Source organism: Oncorhynchus gorbuscha, unplaced genomic scaffold (assembly GCF_021184085.1).
Source record: "Oncorhynchus gorbuscha isolate QuinsamMale2020 ecotype Even-year unplaced genomic scaffold, OgorEven_v1.0 Un_scaffold_1962, whole genome shotgun sequence".
NCBI classification, from domain to species: Eukaryota; Metazoa; Chordata; class Actinopteri; order Salmoniformes; family Salmonidae; genus Oncorhynchus; species Oncorhynchus gorbuscha.
The window spans coordinates 20,001-45,550 of NW_025746599.1; the positions used below are offsets into that span (position 1 = coordinate 20,001).

General features: G+C 47.5%; 1 protein-coding gene across 1 annotated transcript in view; it reads left to right on the forward strand.

The window, feature by feature from the left end:
- oat (ornithine aminotransferase) overlaps positions 1-25,259 on the forward strand; it is a 27,899-nt gene extending 2,640 nt beyond the window's left edge. The window contains exons 2-10 of the mRNA XM_046338513.1: positions 9,884-10,118; positions 11,406-11,630; positions 12,190-12,285; positions 12,700-12,827; positions 15,582-15,704; positions 16,647-16,775; positions 18,893-19,006; positions 22,456-22,600; positions 24,382-25,259. Coding sequence (XP_046194469.1) covers positions 9,914-10,118; positions 11,406-11,630; positions 12,190-12,285; positions 12,700-12,827; positions 15,582-15,704; positions 16,647-16,775; positions 18,893-19,006; positions 22,456-22,600; positions 24,382-24,542 — 1,326 coding nt within the window. The 5' untranslated portion in view covers positions 9,884-9,913 and the 3' untranslated portion in view covers positions 24,543-25,259. The remainder of the gene's footprint in view (positions 1-9,883; positions 10,119-11,405; positions 11,631-12,189; positions 12,286-12,699; positions 12,828-15,581; positions 15,705-16,646; positions 16,776-18,892; positions 19,007-22,455; positions 22,601-24,381) is intronic.
- Positions 25,260-25,550: the final 291 nt, after the last annotated feature.

Sequence of the window (25,550 nt, forward strand, 5' to 3'; positions counted from 1 at the left end):
TCATGTTGCGGGGTGGCAGCATCATGTTGCGGGAGGCAGATCATGTTGCACTTGGCTCATCATGTTTATACTGTATTCTATTCATCATGTTGTACTGTATTCTTTGCTGCAGGAGGGACTGGTGCACATACTGTATTCTATTCATCTCATATGTTTATACTGTATTCTATTCATCTCATATGTTTATACTGTATTCTATTCATCTCATATGTATATACTGTATTCTATTCATCTCATATGTATATACTGAATTCTATATTATTCTATTCTGTCTTAGTCTATGCCGCTCTGACAATTCCATTCCTTTACATAGATTTGTGTGTATTGGGTATTTGTTGTGAAATTGTTAGCTATTACTTGTTAGATATTACTGCACTGTTGGAACAAGAAGCACAGCCATTTCGCCACACCCGCAATAACATCTGCCAAACACGTGTATGTGACCAATAACATCTGATATGAGCAGAACACACACACACACACACACACACACACACACACACACACACACACACACACACACACACACACACACACACACACACACACACACACACACACACACACACACACACACACACACACACACACACACACACACACACACACACACACACACACACACGAGGGCGGCAGGGTAGCCTAGTGGTTAGAGCGTTGGACTAGTAACCAGTTGCAAGGTTGCAAGTTCAAACCCCCGAGCTGACAAGGTACAAAATCTGTCGTTCTGCCCGTGAACAGGCAGTTAACCCACCGTTCCTAGGCCGTCATTGAAAATAAGAATTTGTTCTTAACTGACTTGCCTCGTTAAATAAATTAAATATAGGCCTCCTGCCTGTGATAATCTGAACTTCGCAATACAGAACACGTTTGTTTTAAGGAAGTATATGTTCATCCTTAGTTTTTTCAAAACTTCCCACAATTAGTCTCCAAGTCCATTGAACTCCTGACAGTCAGTTTCTTGCCCAAAGCCGTGATTGGCCTTGTGACTGTTGTGAGTATTGCTTCATTTCGCTATAAACCTAGGAGCGTTTTTACTTTGTTCTTGAACTGAGGCTCTGACCAAATTGCACCTGTACTGAGTACTCTGTCGGTGGAAGCATCCATCTTCCTCTCCGGCGCTGACTGTTCTCTGGCTCGTTTTCGGGTTCGATTCACCATTTTTCTCTGGATATTTGTACTTGGAAAACGTCAACAAATTCGATTATTTATATATTTATTTTAAAAATGTGATTTTCCCACTTAAAAAAAAAAGCCTAGTCGTCTCCTTACTGATTATGTGATTTTTACCTTGGGACATCTTCACTAGCTAAGACCTGTGTCAAGATCAGTTACTTACTCCACCGGCCCTCCTCATAACCTCTATGTACAAATAAGAGAGCAGGTCTAGAATCAGTGTGTCAGGATGACGACTCAGGATCCTTATGCTTTTACCTGATGGTTTTTCTAGGGGTGGGAAAGGATAAATAACGAGTAGGCAAACTTGATTTTTTAAACTCTGATCGTTTCTACAGTGAAACAATTAGTAAATCGTACCGCAATAGGTACCGGATCTGGGAAAATGGGTACCGGATCTGGGAAAATGGGTACCGGATCTGGGAAAATGGGTACCGGATCTGGGAAAATGGGTACCGGATCTGGGAAAATGGGTACCGGATCTGGGAAAATGGGTACCGGATCTGGGAAAATGGGTACCGGATCCGGGCAAATGGGTACCGGATTTGGGAAAATGCATTATGCATTGTTTATATTTTGATTACTCACCTGCCCTGAGCTAGCTATAACTGTGGGTTCATTACGATACACATAAGTCATTGGACAAAGGAGTCTTCTCTACGGCGGAGTTTGGTTAAGAGCCCCGACGCTCAATCTGAACGTTAACACGCGTTGCTTGCGCTACGGTTTTGGAAGCATAAGGACTTTTATCTTTCATGTCAGCCACAAATATTTTTCTAAAAACAAAAAATTAAATTGATACACACTTTGTCAAGGTTAGTGTTCCCACAAGCCCATATCTGGCTCGTGGACATCTACAAGTCTCTGCTAGGTAAAGCCCCACCTTATCTCAGTTCACTGGTCACCATAGCAGCACCCACCCCTTAGCACGCGCTCCAGCAGGTATATCTCACTGGTCATCCCCAAAGCCAATTCCTCCTTTGGTTGCCTTTCCTTCCAGTTCTCTGCTGCCAATGACTGGAACAAACTGCAAAAAATCTCTGAAGCTGGAGACTCTTACCTCCCTCACTAGCTTTAAACACCAGCTGTCAGAGTAGCTGTAAACAGCCCATCCAACTACCTCATCCCCATACTGTATTTATTTATTTATCTTGCTCCTTTGCACCCCAGTATCTCTACTTGCACATTCATCTTCTGCACATCTACCACTCCAGTGTTTAATTGCTATATTGTAATTACTTCGCCACCATGGTCTATTTATTGCCTTTACCTCCCTTATCCTACCTCATTTGCACATACTGTAAAAATACTTTTTTTTTTACTGTATTTTTGTTTATTCCATGTGTAACTCTGTGTTGTTGTTTCTGTCGCACTGCTTTGCTTTATTTTGGCCAGTTCACAGTTCTAAATGAGAACTTGTTCTCAACTGGGCCTACCTGGTTAAATAAAGGTGAAATAAATCAAATCATTAATATCTCTCATGTTATAGCACATGGGGCCTTGGGCCAGTAGCCAGTGAATGCATTTCTGGTGAGACTGATTGATTTGGTAATTCCAGCTTTTCATAAGCTGTGAGGATAGACAATAGCAACATATAGAGGCATAGAAACTGGGTAATGCTGCTGTGGTAGTCAGCTGACCTGAGGGATAGAGGGAGGTGAACTCTCGGTCCTATTCATTTGTGTTTAACTGTAGCAACTCCCCCTTATTGGACAAGTTGAGGTAGTGAGTGAGTCCCTCTCTGTTTCAGTCTGTTTTGGTGCCTAGTGAATATGACTGTGAACTCTGGTCTTGTGGTGGTCGGTCACATGGCCTGTGAGTTGGACCTGGTCTTAATTTAGCTGTGGCTTGTGATGTACAGGGGGTGGGTTTTGGGGAGGTGGTGCCGACCACAACCTATCACCTTCTTCCATGGTCAATTTGGACAGGGGTGTGTTTTGGGAGGTGGTGCCGACCACAACCTATCACCTTCTTCCATGGTCAATTTGGACAGGGGTGTGTTTTTGGGAGGCGGTGCTGACCACAACCTATCACCTTCTTCCATGACCAATTTGGCAAATCAAACATCGCCCTCGTGGGACAGACATGAACTTTTGTGAGGTCAGGGACTTGACTCACTTAACTCTCTGATTAATGACCATCAACACCACTATGGAGTTCGCATTCTCCCTACTGTTCAATCTATGTGGATTTAGTTGTCCTGTAGATGTGTCCTGTGTTCATTCTATGAAATATGTGCTCTTTTCAAAAACAAACTGGAATTGAACGTTAATCTAGTGAACAACAAGCTCTTTAGAATTGGTCAAATATTAAACTGGTGTTTTTTCATAGGTAAAGTTTAGCCCTTTTTCTCAGCTAGGAAGTTTAGATAATATCAATAAGACCCCACCTGTAAAGAGGTGTAACTTACACAGCCCTAAAAGCCTTTCCAATGGGCCGGTCATTTAAATGTGTAGTGTCACTTGATCATGTCATAAGGTGAATGCACCAATTTGTAAGTCGCTCTGGATAAGAGCGTCTGCTAAATGACTTAAATGTAATGTAAAAATGTAAAATCTCATCTAGATTAAATGAATCAGACTCCAGCCATGTGATTGTCTGTTCTCTTTCAACTGCAGTGTATTATCTCTCCCTTCTATTGCAGCATACCAACTCCGTCTAGCCTGCACTCTTTTCACTAGACTCTTCCTGGTCTCCCAGCGTTGTTTCCATAGCAACAGTGCTGCCAATCAGAGAAAAAAGATCAGGAACAAGTGAACATTTACAAGTTAATTTAATAGTACGGGGTTTAGTTGATGTGAACCCAGGGCATCCAGAGGTCTAGCAGAGGTCAGGTTTTTCTATTGTGCAGCTGTGTTTGAAAGAGAAGTGCAACTCTGCATTCCTTCCTCCTGCCTGCTGAATACACACTGAGTGGAGGATCACATACTGATGCCAGGCTGGTATTTCATTATCACAGAATGTACCCTACCACCCATCCAGGGTTGGATGAGGACAGGTTGTACCCTACCACCCATCCAGGGTTGGATGAGGACAGGTTGTACCCTACCACCCATCCAGGGTTGGATGAGGACAGGTTGTACCCTACCACCCATCCAGGGTTGGATGAGGACAGGTTGTACCCCACCACCCTTGGTGGCCAGGGTTGGATGAGGACAGGTTGTAACCCACCACCGTTAGTGGCCAGGGTTGTTTGATGACAGGTTGTACCCCACCACCCATCCAGGGTTGGATGAGGACGGGTTGTACCCCACCACCCATCCAGGGTTGGATGAGGACAGGTTGTACCCCACCACCCATCCAGGGTTGGATGAGGACAGGTTGTACCCCACCACCCATCCAGGGTTGGATGAGGACAGGTTGTACCCACCACCCATCCAGGGTTGGATGAGGACAGGTTGTACCCCACCACCCTTGGTGGCCAGGATTGGATGAGGACAGGTTGTAACCCACCACCGTTAGTGGCCAGGGTTGTTTGATGACAGGTTGTACCCCACCACCCATCCAGGGTTGGATAAGGACGGGTTGTACCCCACCACCCATCCAGGGTTGGATGAGGACGGGTTGTACCCCACCACCCATCCAGGGTTGGATGAGGACAGGTTGTACCCCACCACCCATCCAGGGTTGGATGAGGACAGGTTGTACCCCACCACCCATCCAGGGTTGGATGAGGACAGGTTGTACCCCACCACCCATCCAGGGTTGGATGAGGACAGGTTGTACCCCACCACCCTTGGTGGCCAGGATTGGATGAGGACAGGTTGTAACCCACCACCGTTAGTGGCCAGGGTTGTTTGAGGACAGGTTGTACCCCACCACCCATCCAGGGTTGGATGAGGACGGGTTGTACCCCACCACCCATCCAGGGTTGGATGAGGACAGGTTGTACCCCACCACCCATCCAGGGTTGGATGAGGACAGGTTGTACCCCACCACCCATCCAGGGTTGGATGAGGACAGGTTGTACCCCACCACCCATCCAGGGTTGGATGAGGACAGGTTATACCCCACCACCCATCCAGGGTTGGATGAGGACAGGTTGTACCCCACCACCCATCCAGGGTTGGATGAGGACAGGTTGTACCCCACCACCCTTGGTGGCCAGGGTTGGATGAGGACAGGTTGTAACCCACCACCCTTGGTGGCCAGGGTTGGATGAGGACAGGTTGTACCCCACCACCCATCCAGGGTTGGATGAGGACAGGTTGTACCCCACCACCCTTGGTGGCCAGGGTTGGATGAGGACAGGTTGTAACCCACCACCCTTGGTGGCCAGGGTTGTTTGAGGACAGGTTGTACCCCACCACCCATCCAGGGTTTGATGAGGACAGGTTGTACCCCACCACCCATCCAGGGTTGGATGAGGACAGGTTATACCCCACCACCCTTTGTGGCCAGGGTTTGATGAGGACAGGTTATACCCCACCACACATCCAGGGTTGGATGAGGACAGGTTATACCCACCACCCTTTGTGACCAGGGTTGGATGAGGACAGGTTGTACCCCACCACCCTTTGTGGCCAGGGTTGGATGAGGACAGGTTATACCCCACCACCCTTTGTGGCCAGGGTTGGATGAGGACAGGTTGTACCCCACCACCCTTTGTGGCCAGGGTTCGATGAGGACAGGTTATACCCCACCACCCATCCAGGGTTGGATGAGGACAGGTTATACCCACCACCCTTTGTGACCAGGGTTGGATGAGGACAGGTTATACCCCACCACCCATCCAGGGTTGGATGAGGACAAGTTGTACCCACCACCCTTTGTGGCCAGGGTTGGATGAGGACAGGTTGTACCCCACCACCCTTTGTGGCCAGGGTTGGATGAGGACAGGTTGTACCCTACCACCCATCCAGGGTTGGATGAGGACAGGTTGTACCCTACCACCCATCCAGGGTTGGATGAGGACAGGTTGTACCCCACCACCCATCCAGGGTTGGATGAGGACAGGTTGTACCCCACCACCCTTGGTGGCCAGGATTGGATGAGGACAGGTTGTAACCCACCACCGTTAGTGGCCAGGGTTGTTTGATGACAGGTTGTACCCCACCACCCATCCAGGGTTGGATGAGGACGGGTTGTACCCCACCACCCATCCAGGGTTGGATGAGGACAGGTTGTACCCCACCACCCATCCAGGGTTGGATGAGGACAGGTTGTACCCCACCACCCATCCAGGGTTGGATGAGGACAGGTTATAACCCACCACTGTTAGTGGCCAGGGTTGTTTGAGGACAGGTTGTACCCCACCACCCATCCAGGGTTGGATGAGGACGGGTTGTACCCCACCACCCATCCAGGGTTGGATGAGGACAGGTTGTACCCCACCACCCATCCAGGGTTGGATGAGGACAGGTTGTACCCCACCACCCATCCAGGGTTGGATGAGGACAGGTTGTACCCCACCACCCATCCAGGGTTGGATGAGGACAGGTTATACCCCACCACCCATCCAGGGTTGGATGAGGACAGGTTGTACCCCACCACCCATCCAGGGTTGGATGAGGACAGGTTGTACCCCACCACCCTTGGTGGCCAGGGTTGGATGAGGACAGGTTGTAACCCACCACCCTTGGTGGCCAGGGTTGGATGAGGACAGGTTGTACCCCACCACCCATCCAGGGTTGGATGAGGACAGGTTGTACCCCACCACCCTTGGTGGCCAGGGTTGGATGAGGACAGGTTGTAACCCACCACCCTTGGTGGCCAGGGTTGTTTGAGGACAGGTTGTACCCCACCACCCATCCAGGGTTTGATGAGGACAGGTTGTACCCCACCACCCATCCAGGGTTGGATGAGGACAGGTTATACCCCACCACCCTTTGTGGCCAGGGTTTGATGAGGACAGGTTATACCCCACCACACATCCAGGGTTGGATGAGGACAGGTTATACCCACCACCCTTTGTGACCAGGGTTGGATGAGGACAGGTTGTACCCCACCACCCTTTGTGGCCAGGGTTGGATGAGGACAGGTTATACCCCACCACCCTTTGTGGCCAGGGTTGGATGAGGACAGGTTGTACCCCACCACCCTTTGTGGCCAGGGTTCGATGAGGACAGGTTATACCCCACCACCCATCCAGGGTTGGATGAGGACAGGTTATACCCACCACCCTTTGTGACCAGGGTTGGATGAGGACAGGTTATACCCCACCACCCATTGGATGAGGACAGGGTTGGATGAGGACAGGTTGTACCCACCACCCTTTGTGGCCAGGGTTGGATGAGGACAGGTTGTACCCCACCACCCTTTGTGGCCAGGGTTGGACTGAGGACAGGTGGCCAGGGTTGGATGAAACCCATGGGTTGATGAGGACAGGTTGTAACCACCCTTTGTGGCCAGGGTTCAATGAGTCCAGGTTGTACCCCACCACCCATCCAGGGTTGGATGAGGACAGGTTGTACCCCCACCACCCAATGAGTGGTGGCCAGGGTTGGATGAGGACAGGTTGTAACCCACCACCCTTGGTGGCCAGGGTTGGAGAGGACAGGTTGTAACCCACCACCAGGGTTGGATGAGGACCATCCAGGGTTGGATGAGGACAGGTTGTACCCCACCACCCTTGGTGGCCAGGGTTGGATGAGGACAGGTTGTAACCCACCACCCTTGGTGGCCAGGGTTGTTTGAGGACAGGTTGTTGGGTTGGATGAGGACAGGTTGTACCCCACCACCCATCCAGGGTTGGATGAGGACAGGTTATACCCCACCACCCTTTGTGGCCAGGGTTTGATGAGGACAGGTTATACCCCACCACACATCCAGGGTTGGATGAGGACAGGTTATACCCACCACCCTTTGTGACCAGGGTTGGATGAGGACAGGTTGTACCCCACCACCCTTTGTGGCCAGGGTTGGATGAGGACAGGTTATACCCCACCACCCTTTGTGGCCAGGGTTGGATGAGGACAGGTTGTACCCCACCACCCTTTGTGGCCAGGGTTCGATGAGGACAGGTTATACCCCACCACCCATCCAGGGTTGGATGAGGACAGGTTATACCCACCACCCTTTGTGACCAGGGTTGGATGAGGACAGGTTATACCCCACCACCCATCCAGGGTTGGATGAGGACAAGTTGTACCCACCACCCTTTGTGGCCAGGGTTGGATGAGGACAGGTTGTACCCCACCACCCTTTGTGGCCAGGGTTGGATGAGGACAGGTTGTACCCCACCACCCTTTGTGGCCAGGGTTGGATGAGGACAGGTTGTACCCCACCACCCTTTGTGGCCAGGGTTCAATGAGTCCAGGTTGTACCCCACCACCCATCCAGGGTTGGATGAGGACAGGTTGTACCCCACCACCCTTTGTGGCCAGGGTTGGTAATATCCCGTGGAGTACCGCAGGGATCCATTTTAGGGCCACTCTAATTTCTTATATACGTTAATGATATACCAGATGCAGTAAAGTGCTAACTGTTGCTTTATGCCGAGGATTCAGCCATATACTGATATCAGGGAAGGATACAGTTCACATAGAGGAGACCCCGAGTAAGGAATTGTAGTTTTGTTTTTAGGGATTGTTGTCAGTCAACCAAATTTGTCACTATAAAAACGTATCTATTTTCTTTGGAACAGAATGCAGATTGCTTAAAGGTTGACAAGATAAAAGTGAACTGTGCAGGCAAGGAGATTGAATCGAAAACAAGTGTATCTCATCTTGGTGTGTCCCTAGATCAATCCCTTCCTTTCTGGAGACATGATTGCTCCTAAAAAAAAATATATTTTTCTAAAATAACAGAACAAATCATTTTTTTTATTTTATCATAACACTAGATATTTTAACATCCAAAGTTAAGAAACTGCTTGTCTCAACCGTGATTCATTTTGATTATGCCTACTCTGCTTGGTATAGTGGGCTGTCAAAACAACTGAACAAGAGAATCCAGGTCATGAGCATATACCCCCCTAGGACCCACATAGGGGTACAGGAGTTCTGGGAGGTGGGCTTGTTGCCTTTGGAGTCCAGAGTGGATCATCTTAAACTTCATTACATGCTTGACATCTTAAATGATCGTGCCCCAGGTTATATGGAGAAAACCCCCCCCACATTGATATGGTCTATAGCCAACACCAGTTACAATACCAGAACCAGAGTTTGTCTTGTACTGCGAGGAGCATGTTATTCCATACAGGCATTTGTCTATGGAATAGCCTCCCATTGAAGATCAAGCAAAGGAAAAAAGTAGCTTTAAAAGCATTGAAAAAAATAATAAGAAGCTTTTCATTAAGAGAAACCACTCCACAAGTAAGAGAACCCACTCCACTGCCTCTTCTGCCCCCTACTGCTGGACAGGTGTATCTTATGTGCATGAGAGGTAAAATGTGCAAGAAATATATTTAAATATATTACATATATTTAAGTATATGTCTGTTAACCAAAATCAATTCAATCCCTCCGTGTTGACTGTAGCAGACCTACTTCTTTCAATCCATTTTCTTCTGTTTGGTGCCTAATGAACACACCTCTCTGTCTCTCTCTCTGCGTCTCTCTCTCTCTGTGTCTCTTTGTCTGTGTGTCTCTCTCTCTCTGTGTCTCTCTGTCTGTGTGTCTCTCTCTGTCTCTCTCTGTCTCTCTCTGTCTCTCTCTCGCTCTCTCTCGCTCTCTCGCTCTCTCTCTGTGTCTCTGTCTGTGTGTGTCTCTCTCTCTCTCTCTGTGTCTCTGTCTGTGTGTGTCTCGGTCTCTCTCTCTCTGTGCAGACTGTAGAAGACATTAATCCAATTCCAAAGATGATTTCCAAACTGAGCCACAGCCTGAGGAGCGCTGCCCCGGCCCTGACCAGAGCTGTCCACTCTGGGACGCGCCCCGCCTCCACCGCTGCCTCCAAACTGAAGATGGACCAACCGCTCACCGCTGAGGAGGTGTATGCCAGAGAGGAGAAGTATGGAGCACACAACTACCACCCACTTCCTGTGGCGCTGGAGAAAGGAAAGGGTGAGTGAGCCCACAGAGATCCTGCGTTGTCGGTAGACTCTGCGACTCTGCGTCGGGACGTTGCCGGTAGACTCTGCGTCGGGACGTTGCCGGTAGACTCTGCGTCGGGACGTTGCCGGTAGACTCTGCGTCGGGACGTTGCCGGTAGACTCTGCGTCGGGACGTTGCCGGTACACTCTGCGTCGGGACGTTGCCGGTAGACTCTGCGTTGGGACTCTGCGTCGGGCGTTGCCGGTCTCTGCGTCGGGGCGTTGCCGGTAGACTCTGCGTCGGGACGTTGCTCTCTGCGTCGGGGCGTTGCCGGTAGACTCTGCGTCGGGGCGTTGCCGGTGACTCTGCGTCGGGGCGTTGCCGGTAGACTCTGCGTCGGGACGTTGCCGGTAGACTCTGCGTCGGGGCGTTGCCGGTGACTCTGCGTCGGGACGTTGCCGGTAGACTCTGACGTCGGGACGTTGCCGGTCCTCTGCGTCGGGGCGTTGCCTCCAACTCTGCGTCGGGACGTTGCCGGTGGACTCTGCTTCTGCGTCTGGACGTTGCTTGGACTCTGCGTCGGGGCGTTGCCGGTGACAGCGTCGGGGCGTTGTCGGTTAGACTCTGCGTCGGGGCGTTGTCTACTGCGTCGGGGCGTTGCCGGTGGACTGCGTCGGGGCGTTGCCTGGACTCTGCGTCGGGGCGTTGCCTGGACTCTGCGTCGGGACGTTGTCGGCTAGACTCTGCGTCGGGACGTTGCCGGTGGACTCTGCGTCGGGACGTTGCCGGTGGACTCTGCGTCGGGACGTTGCCGGTGGACTCTGCGTCGGGACGTTGCCGGTGGACTCTGCGTCGGGACGTTGCCGGTGGACTCTGCGTCGGGACTCTGCGTCGGGACGTTGCTGGTAGACTCTGCGTCGGGACGTTGCCTGTAGACTCTGCGTTGGGACTCTGCGTCGGAACGTTGCCGGTGGACTCTGCGTTGGGACTCTGCGTCGGGACGTTGTCGGTAGACTCTGCGTTGGGACTCTGCGTCGGGACATTACCGGTGGACTCTGCGTCGGGGCGTTGTCGGTAGACTCCTGACAGACTAGTGTCCTGTCTACCGTACCTCAAGCTGCCTCAGGGCAGGAGCCTGGCTGTTCTGGTTCTGGACTAGGCTTGGTTCCAGTACCTGACAGACTAGTGTCCTGTCTACTGTATATCAAGCTGCCTCTGGCTCCTGCCCTATGGGCCGTTCTGGTTCGGGACAAGGCTTGCTTCCAGTACCTGTTCCCAACCCCCCCCCCCCTCTGCTCTGTCTTGTCTCCTCCCCAGGTCTGTATGTGTGGGACGTGGAGGGCAACAGATACTATGACTTCCTGAGCGCCTACAGTGCAGTGAACCAGGGCCACTGTCACCCCAAGATCATCGCTGCTCTGAACGCCCAGGCCTCCAGGCTCACCCTGACCTCCAGGGCCTTCTACAACGACATCCTGGGGGCCTACGAGCAGTACATCACCACCCTGTTTGGATACGACAAAGTACTGCCCATGAACACAGGTTAGGAGGCCTGATATATACTGCCCATGAACACAGGTTAGGAGGCCTGATATATACTGCCCATGAACACAGGTTAGGAGGCCTGATATATACTGCCCATGAACACAGGTTAGGAGGCCTGATATATACTGCCCATGAACACAGGTTAGGAGGAGGCCTGATATGTACTGCCCATGAACACAGGTTAGGAGGAGGCCTGATATGTACTGCCCATGAACACAGGTTAGGAGGAGGCCTGATATGTACTGCCCATGAACACAGGTTAGGAGGAGGCCTGATATGTACTGCCCATGAACACAGGTTAGGAGGCCTGATGGGTTAGGAGGCCTGATATGACCTGCCCATGAACACAGGTTAGGAGGAGGCCTGATATGTACTGCCCATTAACACAGGTTAGGAGGCCTGATATATACTGCCCATGAACACAGGTTAGGAGGCCTGATGGAGAGACTGCTCACTAGCGGTCTGACATGTCTATCTGCTGTGGAGGTCCGTGGTACACAACATGTCAATACTAAAGTATAGTGACATTAATGTTCTTTCCCTCTTTGTGGACCAGGTGTGGAGGGAGGAGAGACGGCCTGTAAGCTGGCCCGTAAGTGGGCCTACACTGTGAAGGGCGTTCCCAAGAATCAGGCCAAAATCATCTTTGCAAGTAAGTCGATACACAGCACCTTTTTTTTTTTGGGGGGTTCCCATCATGTCCTGAGATACGGGGCGGGGGGGGGGTTTCCCATCATGTCCTGAGATAGGGGCCGGGGGGGGTTTCCCATCATGTCCTGAGATACGGGGCGTTTGTCCTTCACTGTCTATCCTAGCTGTGCATTCCTGAAATACACCTTTTTATAGTGCAGTACAACCATTGTAATGGTGGTGCAGTAGTGCTTGAACCCCGGCATGGCTGCTTGCAGCTATATTTGTTACAAATGTTATTTTGAATGGCATATTCCTGTAATCGTGTTCTAGTTCATTTAGTTCCCTCATGTGGCAGAATGCATTGGAACTCTGTGCGGTGAACACCATAGAAGAAGGATACTAATTGTACTGTGGCTAACCTCTCCTCCTGTAGATGGTAACTTCTGGGGGAGAACCATGGCCGCCATCTCGAGCTCGACAGATCCTAGCAGTTACGAGGACTTCGGTCCCTTCATGCCCGGCTTTGGGCTCATCCCCTACAATGACATCCCTGGTCTGGAGGTACGTGCTGACATGACCACATCCTCTATAATACTGAACCTTAATGTTACCTCTCAACAGGCCAGTTTCCTGTTCCTCTATAATACTGAACCTTAATGTTACCTCTCTACAGGCCAGTTTCCTGTTCCTCTATAATACTGAACCTTAATGTTACCTCTCTACAGGCCAGTTTCCTGAACCTTAATGTTACCTCTCTACAGGCCAGTTTCCTGAACCTTAATGTTACCTCTCTACAGGCCAGTTTCCTGAACCTTAATGTTACCTCTCTACAGGCCAGTTTCCTGAACCTTGATGTTACCTCTCTACAGGCCAGTTTCCTGTTCCTCTATAATACTGAACCTTGATGTTACCTCTTCCAGTTTCCTGTTCCTCTATAATACTGAACCTTAATGTTACCTCTCTACAGGCCAGTTTCCTGTTCCTCTATAATACTGAACCTTAATGTTACCTCTCTACAGGCCAGTTTCCTGTTCCTCTATAATACTGAACCTTGATGTTACCTCTCTACAGGCCAGTTTCCTGTTCCTCTATAATACTGAACCTTAATGTTACCTCTCTACAGGCCAGTTTCCTGTTCCTCTATAATACTGAACCTTGATGTTACCTCTCTACAGGCCAGTTTCCTGAACCTTGATGTTACCTCTCTACAGGCCAGTTTCCTGTTCCTCTATAATACTGAACCTTGATGTTACCTCTCTACAGGCCAGTTTCCTGTTCCTCTATAATACTGAACCTTGATGTTACCTCTCTACAGGCCAGTTTCCTGTTCCTCTATAATACTGAACCTTGATGTTACCTCTCTACAGGCCAGTTTCCTGTTCCTCTATAATACTGAACCTTAATGTTACCTCTCTACAGGCCAGTTTCCTGTTCCTCTATAATACTGAACCTTAATGTTACCTCTCTACAGGCCAGTTTCCTGAACCTTGATGTTACCTCTCTACAGGCCAGTTTCCTGTTCCTCTATAATACTGAACCTTAATGTTACCTCTCTACAGGCCAGTTTCCTGTTCCTCTATAATACTGAACCTTAATGTTACCTCTCTACAGGCCAGTTTCCTGTTCCTCTATAATACTGAACCTTAATGTTACCTCTCTACAGGCCAGTTTCCTGAACCTTGATGTTACCTCTCTACAGGCCAGTTTCCTGTTCCTCTATAATACTGAACCTTAATGTTACCTCTCTACAGGCCAGTTTCCTGAACCTTAATGTTACCTCTCTACAGGCCAGTTTCCTGAACCTTAATGTTACCTCTCTACAGGCCAGTTTCCTGAACCTTAATGTTACCTCTCAACAGGCCAGTTTCCTGTTCCTCTATAATACTGAACCTTAATGTTACCTCTCTACAGGCCAGTTTCCTGTTCCTCTATAATACTGAACCTTGATGTTACCTCTCTACAGGCCAGTTTCCTGTTCCTCTATAATACTGAACCTTAATGTTACCTCTCTACAGGCCAGTTTCCTGAACCTTAATGTTACCTCTCTACAGGCCAGTTTCCTGAACCTTAATGTTACCTCTCTACAGGCCAGTTTCCTGAACCTTGATGTTACCTCTCTACAGGCCAGTTTCCTGTTCCTCTATAATACTGAACCTTAATGTTACCTCTCTACAGGCCAGTTTCCTGAACCTTGATGTTACCTCTCTACAGGCCAGTTTCCTGTTCCTCTATAATACTGAACCTTAATGTTACCTCTCTACAGGCCAGTTTCCTGTTCCTCTATAATACTGAACCTTAATGTTACCTCTCTACAGGCCAGTTTCCTGAACCTTGATGTTACCTCTCTACAGGCCAGTTTCCTGTTCCTCTATAATACTGAACCTTAATGTTACCTCTCTACAGGCCAGTTTCCTGAACCTTAATGTTACCTCTCTACAGGCCAGTTTCCTGTTCCTCTATAATACTGAACCTTAATGTTACCTCTCAACAGGCCAGTTTCCTGAACCTTAATGTTACCTCTCTCCGGGCCAGTTTCCTGAACCTCTATAATACTGAAGCTTAATGTTACCTCTCTACAGGCCAGTTTCCTGAACCTCTATAATACTGAAGCTTAATGTTACCTCTCTACAGGCCAGTTTCGTGTTCCTCTATAATACTGAACCTTAATGTTACCTCTCTACAGGCCAGTTTCCTGAACCTTGATGTTACCTCTCTACAGGCCAGTTTCCTGAACCTCTATAATACTGAAGCTTAATGTTACCTCTCTACAGGCCAGTTTCCTGTTCCTCTATAATACTGAACCTTAATGTTACCTCTCTACAGGCCAGTTTCCTGGAACTTAATGTTACCTCTCTACAGGCCAGTTTCCTGAACCTTAATGTTACCTCTCAACAGGCCAGTTTCCTGGAACTTAATGTTACCTCTCTACAGGCCAGTTTCCTGGAACTTAATGTTACCTCTCTACAGGCCAGTTTCCTGAACCTTAATGTTACCTCTCTACAGGCCAGTTTCCTGGAACTTAATGTTACCTCTCTACAGGCCAGTTTCCTGTTCCTCTATAATACTGAACCTTAATGTTACCTCTCTACAGGCCAGTTTCCTGGACCTTAATGTTACCTCTCTACAGGCCAGTTTCCTGGAGCCAGATCAGGCCTAGTCCTGTTTGAGCATGCTTAATCCAGACGAAGTCTTGGTCTGGGGAAATGGGCCATATTGAGTCGGTACACACAGCAAAGGGAGTGTCTCCATCACTGTAAAATCCATTGATGAGATGTGATCTGTTATCACTGACTGTGTGCTGATGGTTGTGCCCAGAAAGCTCTCCAGGACCCTAACGTAGCAGCCTTCATGGTGGAGCCTATCCAGGGAGAGGCTGGGGTCGTGACCCCTGACCCCGGATACCTCACCACGGTCAGACAACTCTGCACTCGGAACAACGTGAGTACGAGACGTTTCGGCGTCGACAAAAATAAAAAAAGGCCTTGAGAATCAACGGTTGATATTATTGTGTCTTTCGGAAACAGACACTTTTGATTGATTGTTCCATCTGTCCATTTGTCAATGTTTTATTGTCGTAAAATAAATAAATAAATAAAATAAACAAATAAACAAACAAATAAACAAACAAATAAATAAATAAATACTGATATAGCTTTTTCCTTGTTACTGTGCTTCCCTGTGTTTGGGTCTAGAGACCAGGTTATTATAAAACACTTTTGTAGCAACTGTTGATTTTAAAAAGGGCCTTTTTATAAATGAAATGTGATTGAATATCTCCTTCTGCATGGTGTTTAGGTGCTGTTCATAGCCGACGAGGTGCAGACTGGACTGGCCCGTACAGACATAGACTCTACTGATACCCCTCTGTTCCCATGTTTAGGTGCTGTTCATAGCCGACGAGGTGGCTGTAATGTAGAGGCCCAGTCAGACAGACTCTACTGTCTGTTCCCATGTTTAGGTGCTGTTCATAGCCGACGAGGTGGCTGTAATGTAGAGGCCCAGTCAGACATAGACTCTACTGATACCCCTCTGTTCCCATGTTTAGGTGCTGTTCATAGCCGACGAGGTGGCTGTAATGTAGAGGCCCAGTCAGACAGACTCTACTGTCTGTTCCCATGTTTAGGTGCTGTTCATAGCCGACGAGGTGGCTGTAATGTAGAGGCCCAGTCAGACATAGACTCTACTGATACCCCTCTGTTCCCATGTTTAGGTGCTGTTCATAGCCGACGAGGTGGCTGTAATGTAGAGGCCCAGTCAGACATAGACTCTACTGATACCTCTGTTCCCATGTTTAGGTGCTGTTCATAGCCAATGAGGTGGCTGTAATGTAGAGGCCCAGTCAGACATAGACTCTACTGATACCTCTGTTCCCATGTTTAGGTGCTGTTCATAGCCGACGAGGTGCAGACTGGACTGGCCCGTACAGGCAGACGGCTGGCCGTGGACCATGAGGAAGTACGCCCTGATATCGTGATCCTGGGAAAGGCTCTGTCAGGAGGCGTCTACCCTGTGAGTAAACACAACACTGTTACACTACGTTCCCTGCAATGTTGTTGTGCTCCTCGTTTTTTCATTGACTGAATGAAAATGCTGTCTAATAGTTTAGTATAGGATGGGTCTCATTAAGACACGACTATTCATGGTTTAATTCACTTCCTTTTGTGACTCACTGCTTATTCAGCCTGTTGGGACTGGGTCATGTTGGGACTGTTGGGACTGGGTCATGTTGGGACTGTTGGGACTGGGTCATGTTGGGACTGGGTCATGTTGGGACTGTTGGGACTGGGTCATGTTGGGACTGTTGGGACTGGGTCATGTTGGGACTGGGTCATGTTGGGACTGGGTCATGTTGGGACTGTTGGGACTGTTGGGACTGGGTCATGTTGGGACTGTTGGGACTGGGGCATGTTGGGACTGGGGCATGTTGGGACTGGGGCATGTTGGGACTGTTGGGACTGGGTCATGTTGGGACTGGGTCATGTTGGGACTGGGTCATGTTGGGACTGGGGCATGTTGGGACTGGGGCATGTTGGGACTGGGGCATGTTGGGACTGGGGCATGTTGGGACTGGGGCATGTTGGGACTGGGGCATGTTGGGACTGTTGGGACTGTTGGGACTGGGTCATGTTGGGACTGTTGGGACTGGGTCATGTTGGGACTGTTGGGACTGGGTCATGTTGTGACTGTTGGGACTGGGTCATGTTGGGACTGGGTCATGTTGGGACTGTTGGGACTGTTGGGACTGGGTCATGTTGTGACTGTTGGGACTGGGTCATGTTGGGACTGTTGGGACTGGGTCATGTTGGGACTGTTGGGACTGGGTCATGTTGGGACTGGGTCATGTTGGGACTGGGTCATGTTGGGACTGTTGGGACTGGGTCATGTTGGTACTGTTGGGACTGTTGGGACTGTTGGGACTGTTGGGACTGGGTCATGTTGTTACTGTTGGGACTGGGGCATGTTGGGACTGGGTCATGTTGGGACTGGGTCATGTTGGGACTGTTGGGACTGGGTCATGTTGGGACTGTTGGGACTGGGTCATGTTGGGACTGGGTCATGTTGGGACTGTTGGGACTGTTGGGACTGGGTCATGTTGGGACTGGGTCATGTTGGGACTGGGTCATGTTGGGACTGTTGGGACTGTTGGGACTGGGTCATGTTGGGACTGGGTCATGTTGGGACTGTTGGGCCTGTTGGGACTGTTGGGACTGGGTCATGTTGGGACTGTTGGGACTGGGTCATGTTGGGACTGTTGGGACTGGGTCATGTTGGGACTGTTGGGACTGGGTCATGTTGGGACTGTTGGGACTGGGTCATGTTGGGACTGGGTCATGTTGGGACTGGGTCATGTTGGGACTGTTGGGACTGGGTCATGTTGGTACTGTTGGGACTGTTGGGACTGTTGGGACTGGGTCATGTTGTTACTGTTGGGACTGGGGCATGTTGGGACTGGGTCATGTTGGGACTGGGTCATGTTGGGACTGTTGGGACTGGGTCATGTTGGGACTGTTGGGACTGGGTCATGTTGGGACTGGGTCATGTTGGGACTGTTGGGACTGTTGGGACTGGGTCATGTTGGGACTGGGTCATGTTGGGACTGTTGGGACTGTTGGGACTGGGTCATGTTGGGACTGGGTCATGTTGGGACTGGGTCATGTTGGGACTGTTGGGACTGTTGGGACTGGGTCATGTTGGGACTGTTGGGACTGGGTCATGTTGGGACTGTTGGGACTGGGTCATGTTGGGACTGGGTCATGTTGGGACTGTTGGGACTGTTGGGACTGGGTCACGTTGTGACTGGGCCATGTCAGTCTCTGATATATATACCTATTCCTGCCAGGTGTCTGTTGGGACTGGGTCACGTCAGTCTCTGATATATACCTTGTCCTGCCAGGTGTCTGTTGGGGCTGGGCCATGTTGTGACTGGGCCATGTTAGTCTCTGATATATACCTATTCCTGCCAGGTGTCTGTTGGGACTGGGTCATGTCAGTCTCTGATATATACCTTGTCCTGCCAGGTGTCTGTTGTGACTGGGTCATGTCAGTCTCTGATATATACCTTGTCCTGCCAGGTGTCTGTTGTGACTGGGCCATGTCAGTCTCTGATATATACCTATTCCTGCCAGGTGTCTGCGGTGCTGTGTGATGATGAGGTGATGCTGACCATCAAGCCTGGAGAGCACGGCTCTACGTACGGAGGAAACCCTCTGGCCTGTGGCGTTGCCATGGCAGCTCTAGAGGTACGTGGTAGCTAGCCTTTAGTTATTCAGCTAGTTAGTTATTTAGCTATGGACAGATTCAGCTAGTTAGTTATTTAGCTATGGACATATTCAGCTAGTTAGTTATTTAGCTATGGACAGATTCAGCTAGTTAGTTATTTGGCTATGGACAGATTCAGCTAGTTAGTTATTTGGCTATGGACAGATTCAGCTAGCTAGCTAGTTAGTTATTTAGCTATGGACAGATTCAGCTAGTTAGTTATTTAGCTATGGACAGATTTAGCTAGTTCGCTAGCTAGTTAGTTATTTAGCTATGGACAGATTCAGCTAGTTAGCTTTATTTAGCTATGGACAGATTCAGCTAGTTAGTCATTTGGCTATGGACAGATTCAGCTAGTTAGTCATTTGGCTATGGACAGATTCAGCTAGTTAGTCATTTGGCTATGGACAGATTCAGCTAGTTAGTTATTTAGCTATGGACAGATTCAGCTAGTTAGTTATTTAGCTATGGACAGATTCAGCTAGTTAGCTAGCTAGTTAGTTATTTAGCTATGGACAGATTCAGCTAGTTAGTTATTTGGCTATGGACAGATTCAGCTAGTTAGTTATTTGGCTATGGACAGATTCAGCTAGTTAGTTATTTAGCTATGGACAGATTCAGCTAGTTAGTTATTTGGCTATGGACAGATTCAGCTAGTTAGTTATTTAGCTATGGACAGATTCAGCTAGTTAGTTATTTGGCTATGGACAGATTCAGCTAGTTAGTTATTTGGCTATGGACAGATTCAGCTAGTTAGCTAGCTAGTTAGTAATTTGGCTATGGACAGATTCAGCTAGTTAGTAATTTGGCTATGGACAGATTCAAACATTAGGAGAGATGGAGACCCCCGCACACTTAATAATGTGGACAAATCCAAAACGGAGGTATAGATTCAAACATGGACACATTGAAGAAACAACAGTCCCACTTTAGCTTTGGCTAGGCTGGATGTCTTGGGTGATTCCTTCTACCATCCATCCTTTTAGCTTTGGCTAAGTCGGAGAGCTTGGGTGACTCCTCCTACCGTTCATCCTTTTAGCTTTGGCTGGGCTGGATGTCTTGGGTGACTCCTTCTACCATCCATCAGTCCGGGCAGTCACGTATACTGCATGGTCAGAAGTATGTGGACGACCCTTCAAATGAGTGGATTCGGCTATTTCAGCCACAGTCGTTGCTGACAGGTGTGTAAAATCAAGCACACAGCCATGCAATCTCCATAGACAAACACTGTCAGTAGAATGGCCTTACGGAAGAGCTCAGAGACTTTCAACGTGGCACTGTCATAGGATGCCACCTTTCCAACAAGTCAGTTCGTAAACTTTTTGCCCTGCTTGTGCCGCCCTGGTGAATTGTAAGTGCTGTTATTGTGGACACGTCTAGGAGCAACAACGGCTCAGCCGCGAAGTGGTAGGCCACACAAGCTCACAGAACAGGCACGCCAAGTGCTGAAGAGCGTAAATATAGTTTGTCCTCTGTTGCAACACTCACTACCGAGTTCCAAACTGCCTCTGGAAGCAACATCAGCACAACAACTGTTAGTCGGGAGCTTCATGAAATGGGTTTCCATGGCAGAGCAGCCGCACACAAGCCTAAGATCACCATGTGCAATGCCAATTACGCTTCACCATTGGCAGTCCGACGGACAAAACAGAGTTTGGCGGATGTCAGGAGAACGCTACCTGCCCCAATGCATAGTGCCAACTGTAAAGTTTGGTGGAGGAGGAATAATGGACTGTTTTTCATGGTTCGGGTCCCTTAGTTCCAGTGAAGGGAAATCTTAACGCTTCAGCATACAAAGCCGTTCTAGACGATTCTGTGCTTTGTGGCAACAGTTGGCTGAAGGCCCTTTCCTCGTTTCAGCGTTACAATGCCCCAGTGCACAAAGTGAGGTCCATACAGAAATGGTTTGTCGAGGTAGGTGTGGAAGAACTTGACTGGCCTGCACAGAGCCCTGACCTCAACTCCATCAAACAAGTTTGGGATGAATTGGAACACCGACTGCGAGCCGGGCCTATTCGCCCAACATCAGTACCCAACCTCACTAATGCTAAAGTCCCCATCAGCAATATTCCAACATCTAGTGGAAAGCCTTCCCAGAAGAGTGGAGGCTGTTATAGCAGCAATGTTCCTACATCTAGTGGAAAGCCTTCCCAGAAGAGTGGAGGCTGTTATAGCAGCAATGTTCCTACATCTAGTGGAAAGCCTTCCCAGAAGAGTGGAGGCTGTTATAGCAGCAATGTTCCAACATCTAGTGGAAAGCCTTGCCAGAAGAGTGGAGGCTGTTATAGCAGCAATGTTCCAACATCTAGTGGAAAGCCTTCCCAGAAGAGTGGAGGCTGTTATAGCAGCAATGTTCCTACATCTAGGGGAAAGCCTTCCCAGAAGAGTGGAGGCTGTTATAGCAGCAATGTTCCAACATCTAGTGGAAAGCCTTCCCAGAATAGTGGAGGCTGTTATAGCAGCAATGTTCCAACATCTAGTGGAAGGCCTTCCCAGAAGAGTGGAGGCTGTTGTAGCAGCAACGGGGGGACCGACTCCATATTAATGCCCATGGTTTTTGTTTGAGATATTGGACCAGCACTTTGTGGCCATGTAGTGTCTCATTAATTCCTTCAAGCAGTCAAGTCATCATATCTGGCTAGCTGGTTTAGTAAGATGGGATACTCCCCAGAGCAACATACAGATGAGAGTACTGTATCTGACTAGCTGGTTTAGTAAGACTGGATACTCCCCAGAGTAACAGACAGATGGGTACTGTATCTGACTAGCTGGTTTAGTAAGATGGGATACTCCCCAGAGCAACAGACAGATGAGAGTACTTCAAAGCAGTGGGTGGGACCATCCTATCTCCTCTGAGTGATTGCTATATACAGTAGAGAGGCTATATACAGTAGAGGCTATATACAGTAGAGAGGCTATATACAGTAGAGAGGCTATATACAGTAGAGAGGCTATATACAGTAGAGAGGCTATATACAGTAGAGAGGCTATATACTGTAGAGGGGCTATATACTGTAGAGGGGCTATATACAGCAGAGGGGCTATATACAGCAGAGGGGCTATATACAGCAGAGGGGCTATATACAGCAGAGGGGCTATATACAGCAGAGGGGCTATATACAGCAGAGGGGCTATATACAGCAGAGGGGCTATATACAGCAGAGGGGCTATATACAGCAGAGGGGCTATATACAGCAGAGGGGCTATATACAGCAGAGGGGCTATATACAGCAGAGGGGCTATATACAGCAGAGGGGCTATATACAGCAGAGGGGCTATATACAGCAGAGGGGCTATATACAGCAGAGGGGCTATATACAGTAGAGGGGCTGATTTGAGGTAGTAACAGGCCTCCTCTAATAGTAAGTAGAGAGGTTATATACAGTAGAGAGGCTAACCTCTTCTAACAGTACGTTGTCCTCCCTGACAGGTTCTGGAGGAAGAGAAGCTGGCGGAGAACGCTGAGAAGATGGGCCAGTTGCTGAGGTCAGAACTGTCGAAGCTTCCTAAAGAGATCGTCCCCATCGTCCGGGGGAAGGGTCTCCTCAATGCCATCGTCATCAAGGAGACTAAAGGTACGGCTGTATCTGATGTGGAATCACTTGGCTGTTAGACACGCCATCGTCGGGGTCAAGGGTTACTAACCCAAACCGTTCAACAGTTCTGGCCCATATACTAACACAAACTCTTCACCAGATACTAACACCAACCCTTCAACAGATACTAACACAAACCCTTCACCAGATACTAACACCAACCCTTCAACAGATACTAACCCCAACCCTTCAACAGATACTAACACAAACCCTTCAACAGATACTAACACCAACCCTTCACCAGATACTAGCACAAACCATATTAACTGGCCCAACTCTTTCTTCTTCCTGTAGAGCAGGGTTGGGTAACATTTCTTCTTCCTGTAGAGCAAGGTTGAGTAACATTTCTTCTTCCTGTAGAGCAGGGTTGAGTAACATTTCTTCTTCCTGTAGAGCAGGGTTGGGTAACATTTCTTCTTCCTGTAGAGCAGGGTTGGGTAACATTTCTTCTTCCTGTAGAGCAGGGTTGGGTAACATTTCTTCTTCCTGTAGAGCAGGGTTGGGTAACATTTCTTCTTCCTGTAGAGCAGGGTTGGGTAACATTTCTTCTTCCTGTAGAGCAGGGTTGGGTAACATTTCTTCTTCCTGTAGAGCAGGGTTGGGTAACATTTCTTCTTCCTGTAGAGCTAGAGATATATTACTGATCTGTTATTATAATGATATATTACTGATCTGTTATTATAATGATATATTACTGACCTGTTATTATAATGATATATTACTGATCTGTTATTATAATGATATATTACTGATCTGTTATTATAATGATATATTACTGATCTGTTATTATAATGATATATTACTGATCTGTTACTATAATGATATATTACTGACCTGTTATTATAATGATATATTACTGATCTGTTATTATAATGATATATTACTGATCTGTTATTATAATGATATATTACTGATCTGTTATTATAATGATATATTACTGATCTGTTATTATAATGATATATTACTGACCTGTTATTATAATGATATATTACTGACCTGTTATTATAATGATATATTACTGATCTGTTATTATAATGATATATTACTGATCTGTTATTATAATGATATATTACTGATCTGTTATTATAATGATATATTACTGATCTGTTATTATAATGATATATTACTGATCTGTTATTATAATGATATATTACTGATCTGTTATTATAATGATATATTACTGATCTGTTACTATAATGATATATTACTGACCTGTTGATATATTACTGATCTGTTATTATAATGATATATTACTGACCTGTTATTATAATGATATATTACTGATCTGTTATTATAATGATATATTACTGACCTGTTGATATATTACTGATCTGTTATTATAATGATATATTACTGATCTGTTATTATAATGATATATTACTGATCTGTTATTATAATGATATATTACTGATCTGTTATTATAATGATATATTACTGACCTGTTGCATGTCTTCACTAACTAACTTAACGCTCTTAAAGAGACAGTGTATCATTTTCTGTCATGCATCTCAATAGGTAGTTATTTTACTCTTTGTAAAAACCTAATATTCCTAATGACTTTGTAATTTTAATGGCAGGTATTTGGATCAACAGTTTATCTTTTAAATTAAACAAGTGTGTGTGTGTGTGTGTGTGTGTGTGTGTGTGTGTGTGTGTGTGTGTGTGTGTGTGTGTGTGTGTGTGTGTGTGTGTGTGTGTGTGTGTGTGTGTGTGTGTGTGTGTGTGCGTGCGCGTGCGCTCTCACTTTTCTTCCCCCTCAGACTATGATGCCTGGAGAGTGTGCATGCGTCTCCGTGACAACGGACTGTTGGCCAAACCCACCCACGGTGACATCATCCGTCTGGCCCCTCCCCTCATCATTAAAGATCACGAGGTCAGAGAGTGTGCTGACATCATCCAGAGAACCATCATGTCCTTCTAGAACCACCCGGGAACTTATTCTAGAACTCATTCTAGAACACTGGAACCAACAGTGACAGCCTTCTAATCTAACTGATCAGACAAACAACATCTATCAATCTGCTGTGAACTATCGTCTATTGGAATATGTTACTAACTCTAAACATTTAGCAAATAAGTGTTATTGTATTGTAAGCAGTACTCTCTTAAGTTAATTTACTCTTGAGAATGTATGTGGAGAATTATTTTTCGTTTTTCGTTTTCCACAGTACTGCCATTTTGTCGTAATGTCAATCTAAGCATCATCCGATCCTTAGAAGGTTTTCTCTTTTGAAGTGCTGGGACTGAAATGAGTTTTACAGGGTAACACTGCTGCTCCGAAGCAACTTGGGATGACCTTTAACACAGGGATGTTTTTAACTCTTGCATCTGCTTAGCTGGAAGACGGTTCAGATACTGATTTAATTTTGTTGTTAAATCTGGCAACTACTACTGCAGCAAAATGTTTAAAAAAAACTGTAATGTGCTTAAACAAAACGTTTTTCACTTTCTAAAACAGAGCAGTGTTTTAAAAACAAAGAAACATTTAATTATTTAAATGTTAAAGTAATTTATTTGCTTGTTGGTGAAATGAGCAAAAATGTTTTACTGAAAGACATAGGTATAACCAATATGGATATTTTAAAGTATTTAAAGGGAAATATTTTAATACCACAATAAAAACTATGAAAGAATTGAACTGCTGTTCTGTTCGGTTATTCTAACAAACCACAGAAAACCTTTTATAAACGGTAGTAGGTGCACTACTACCCTATAGGGCCTGGTCTAAAGTAGTGCACTACTACCCTATAGACCCTGGTCTACAGTAGTACACTACTACCCTATAGGGTCCTGGTCTAAAGTAGTGCACTACTACCCTATAGACCCTGGTCTAAAGTAGTACACTACTACCCTATAGGGTCCTGGTCTAAAGTAGTGCACTACTACCCTATAGACCCTGGTCTAAAGTAGTGCACTACTACCCTATAGA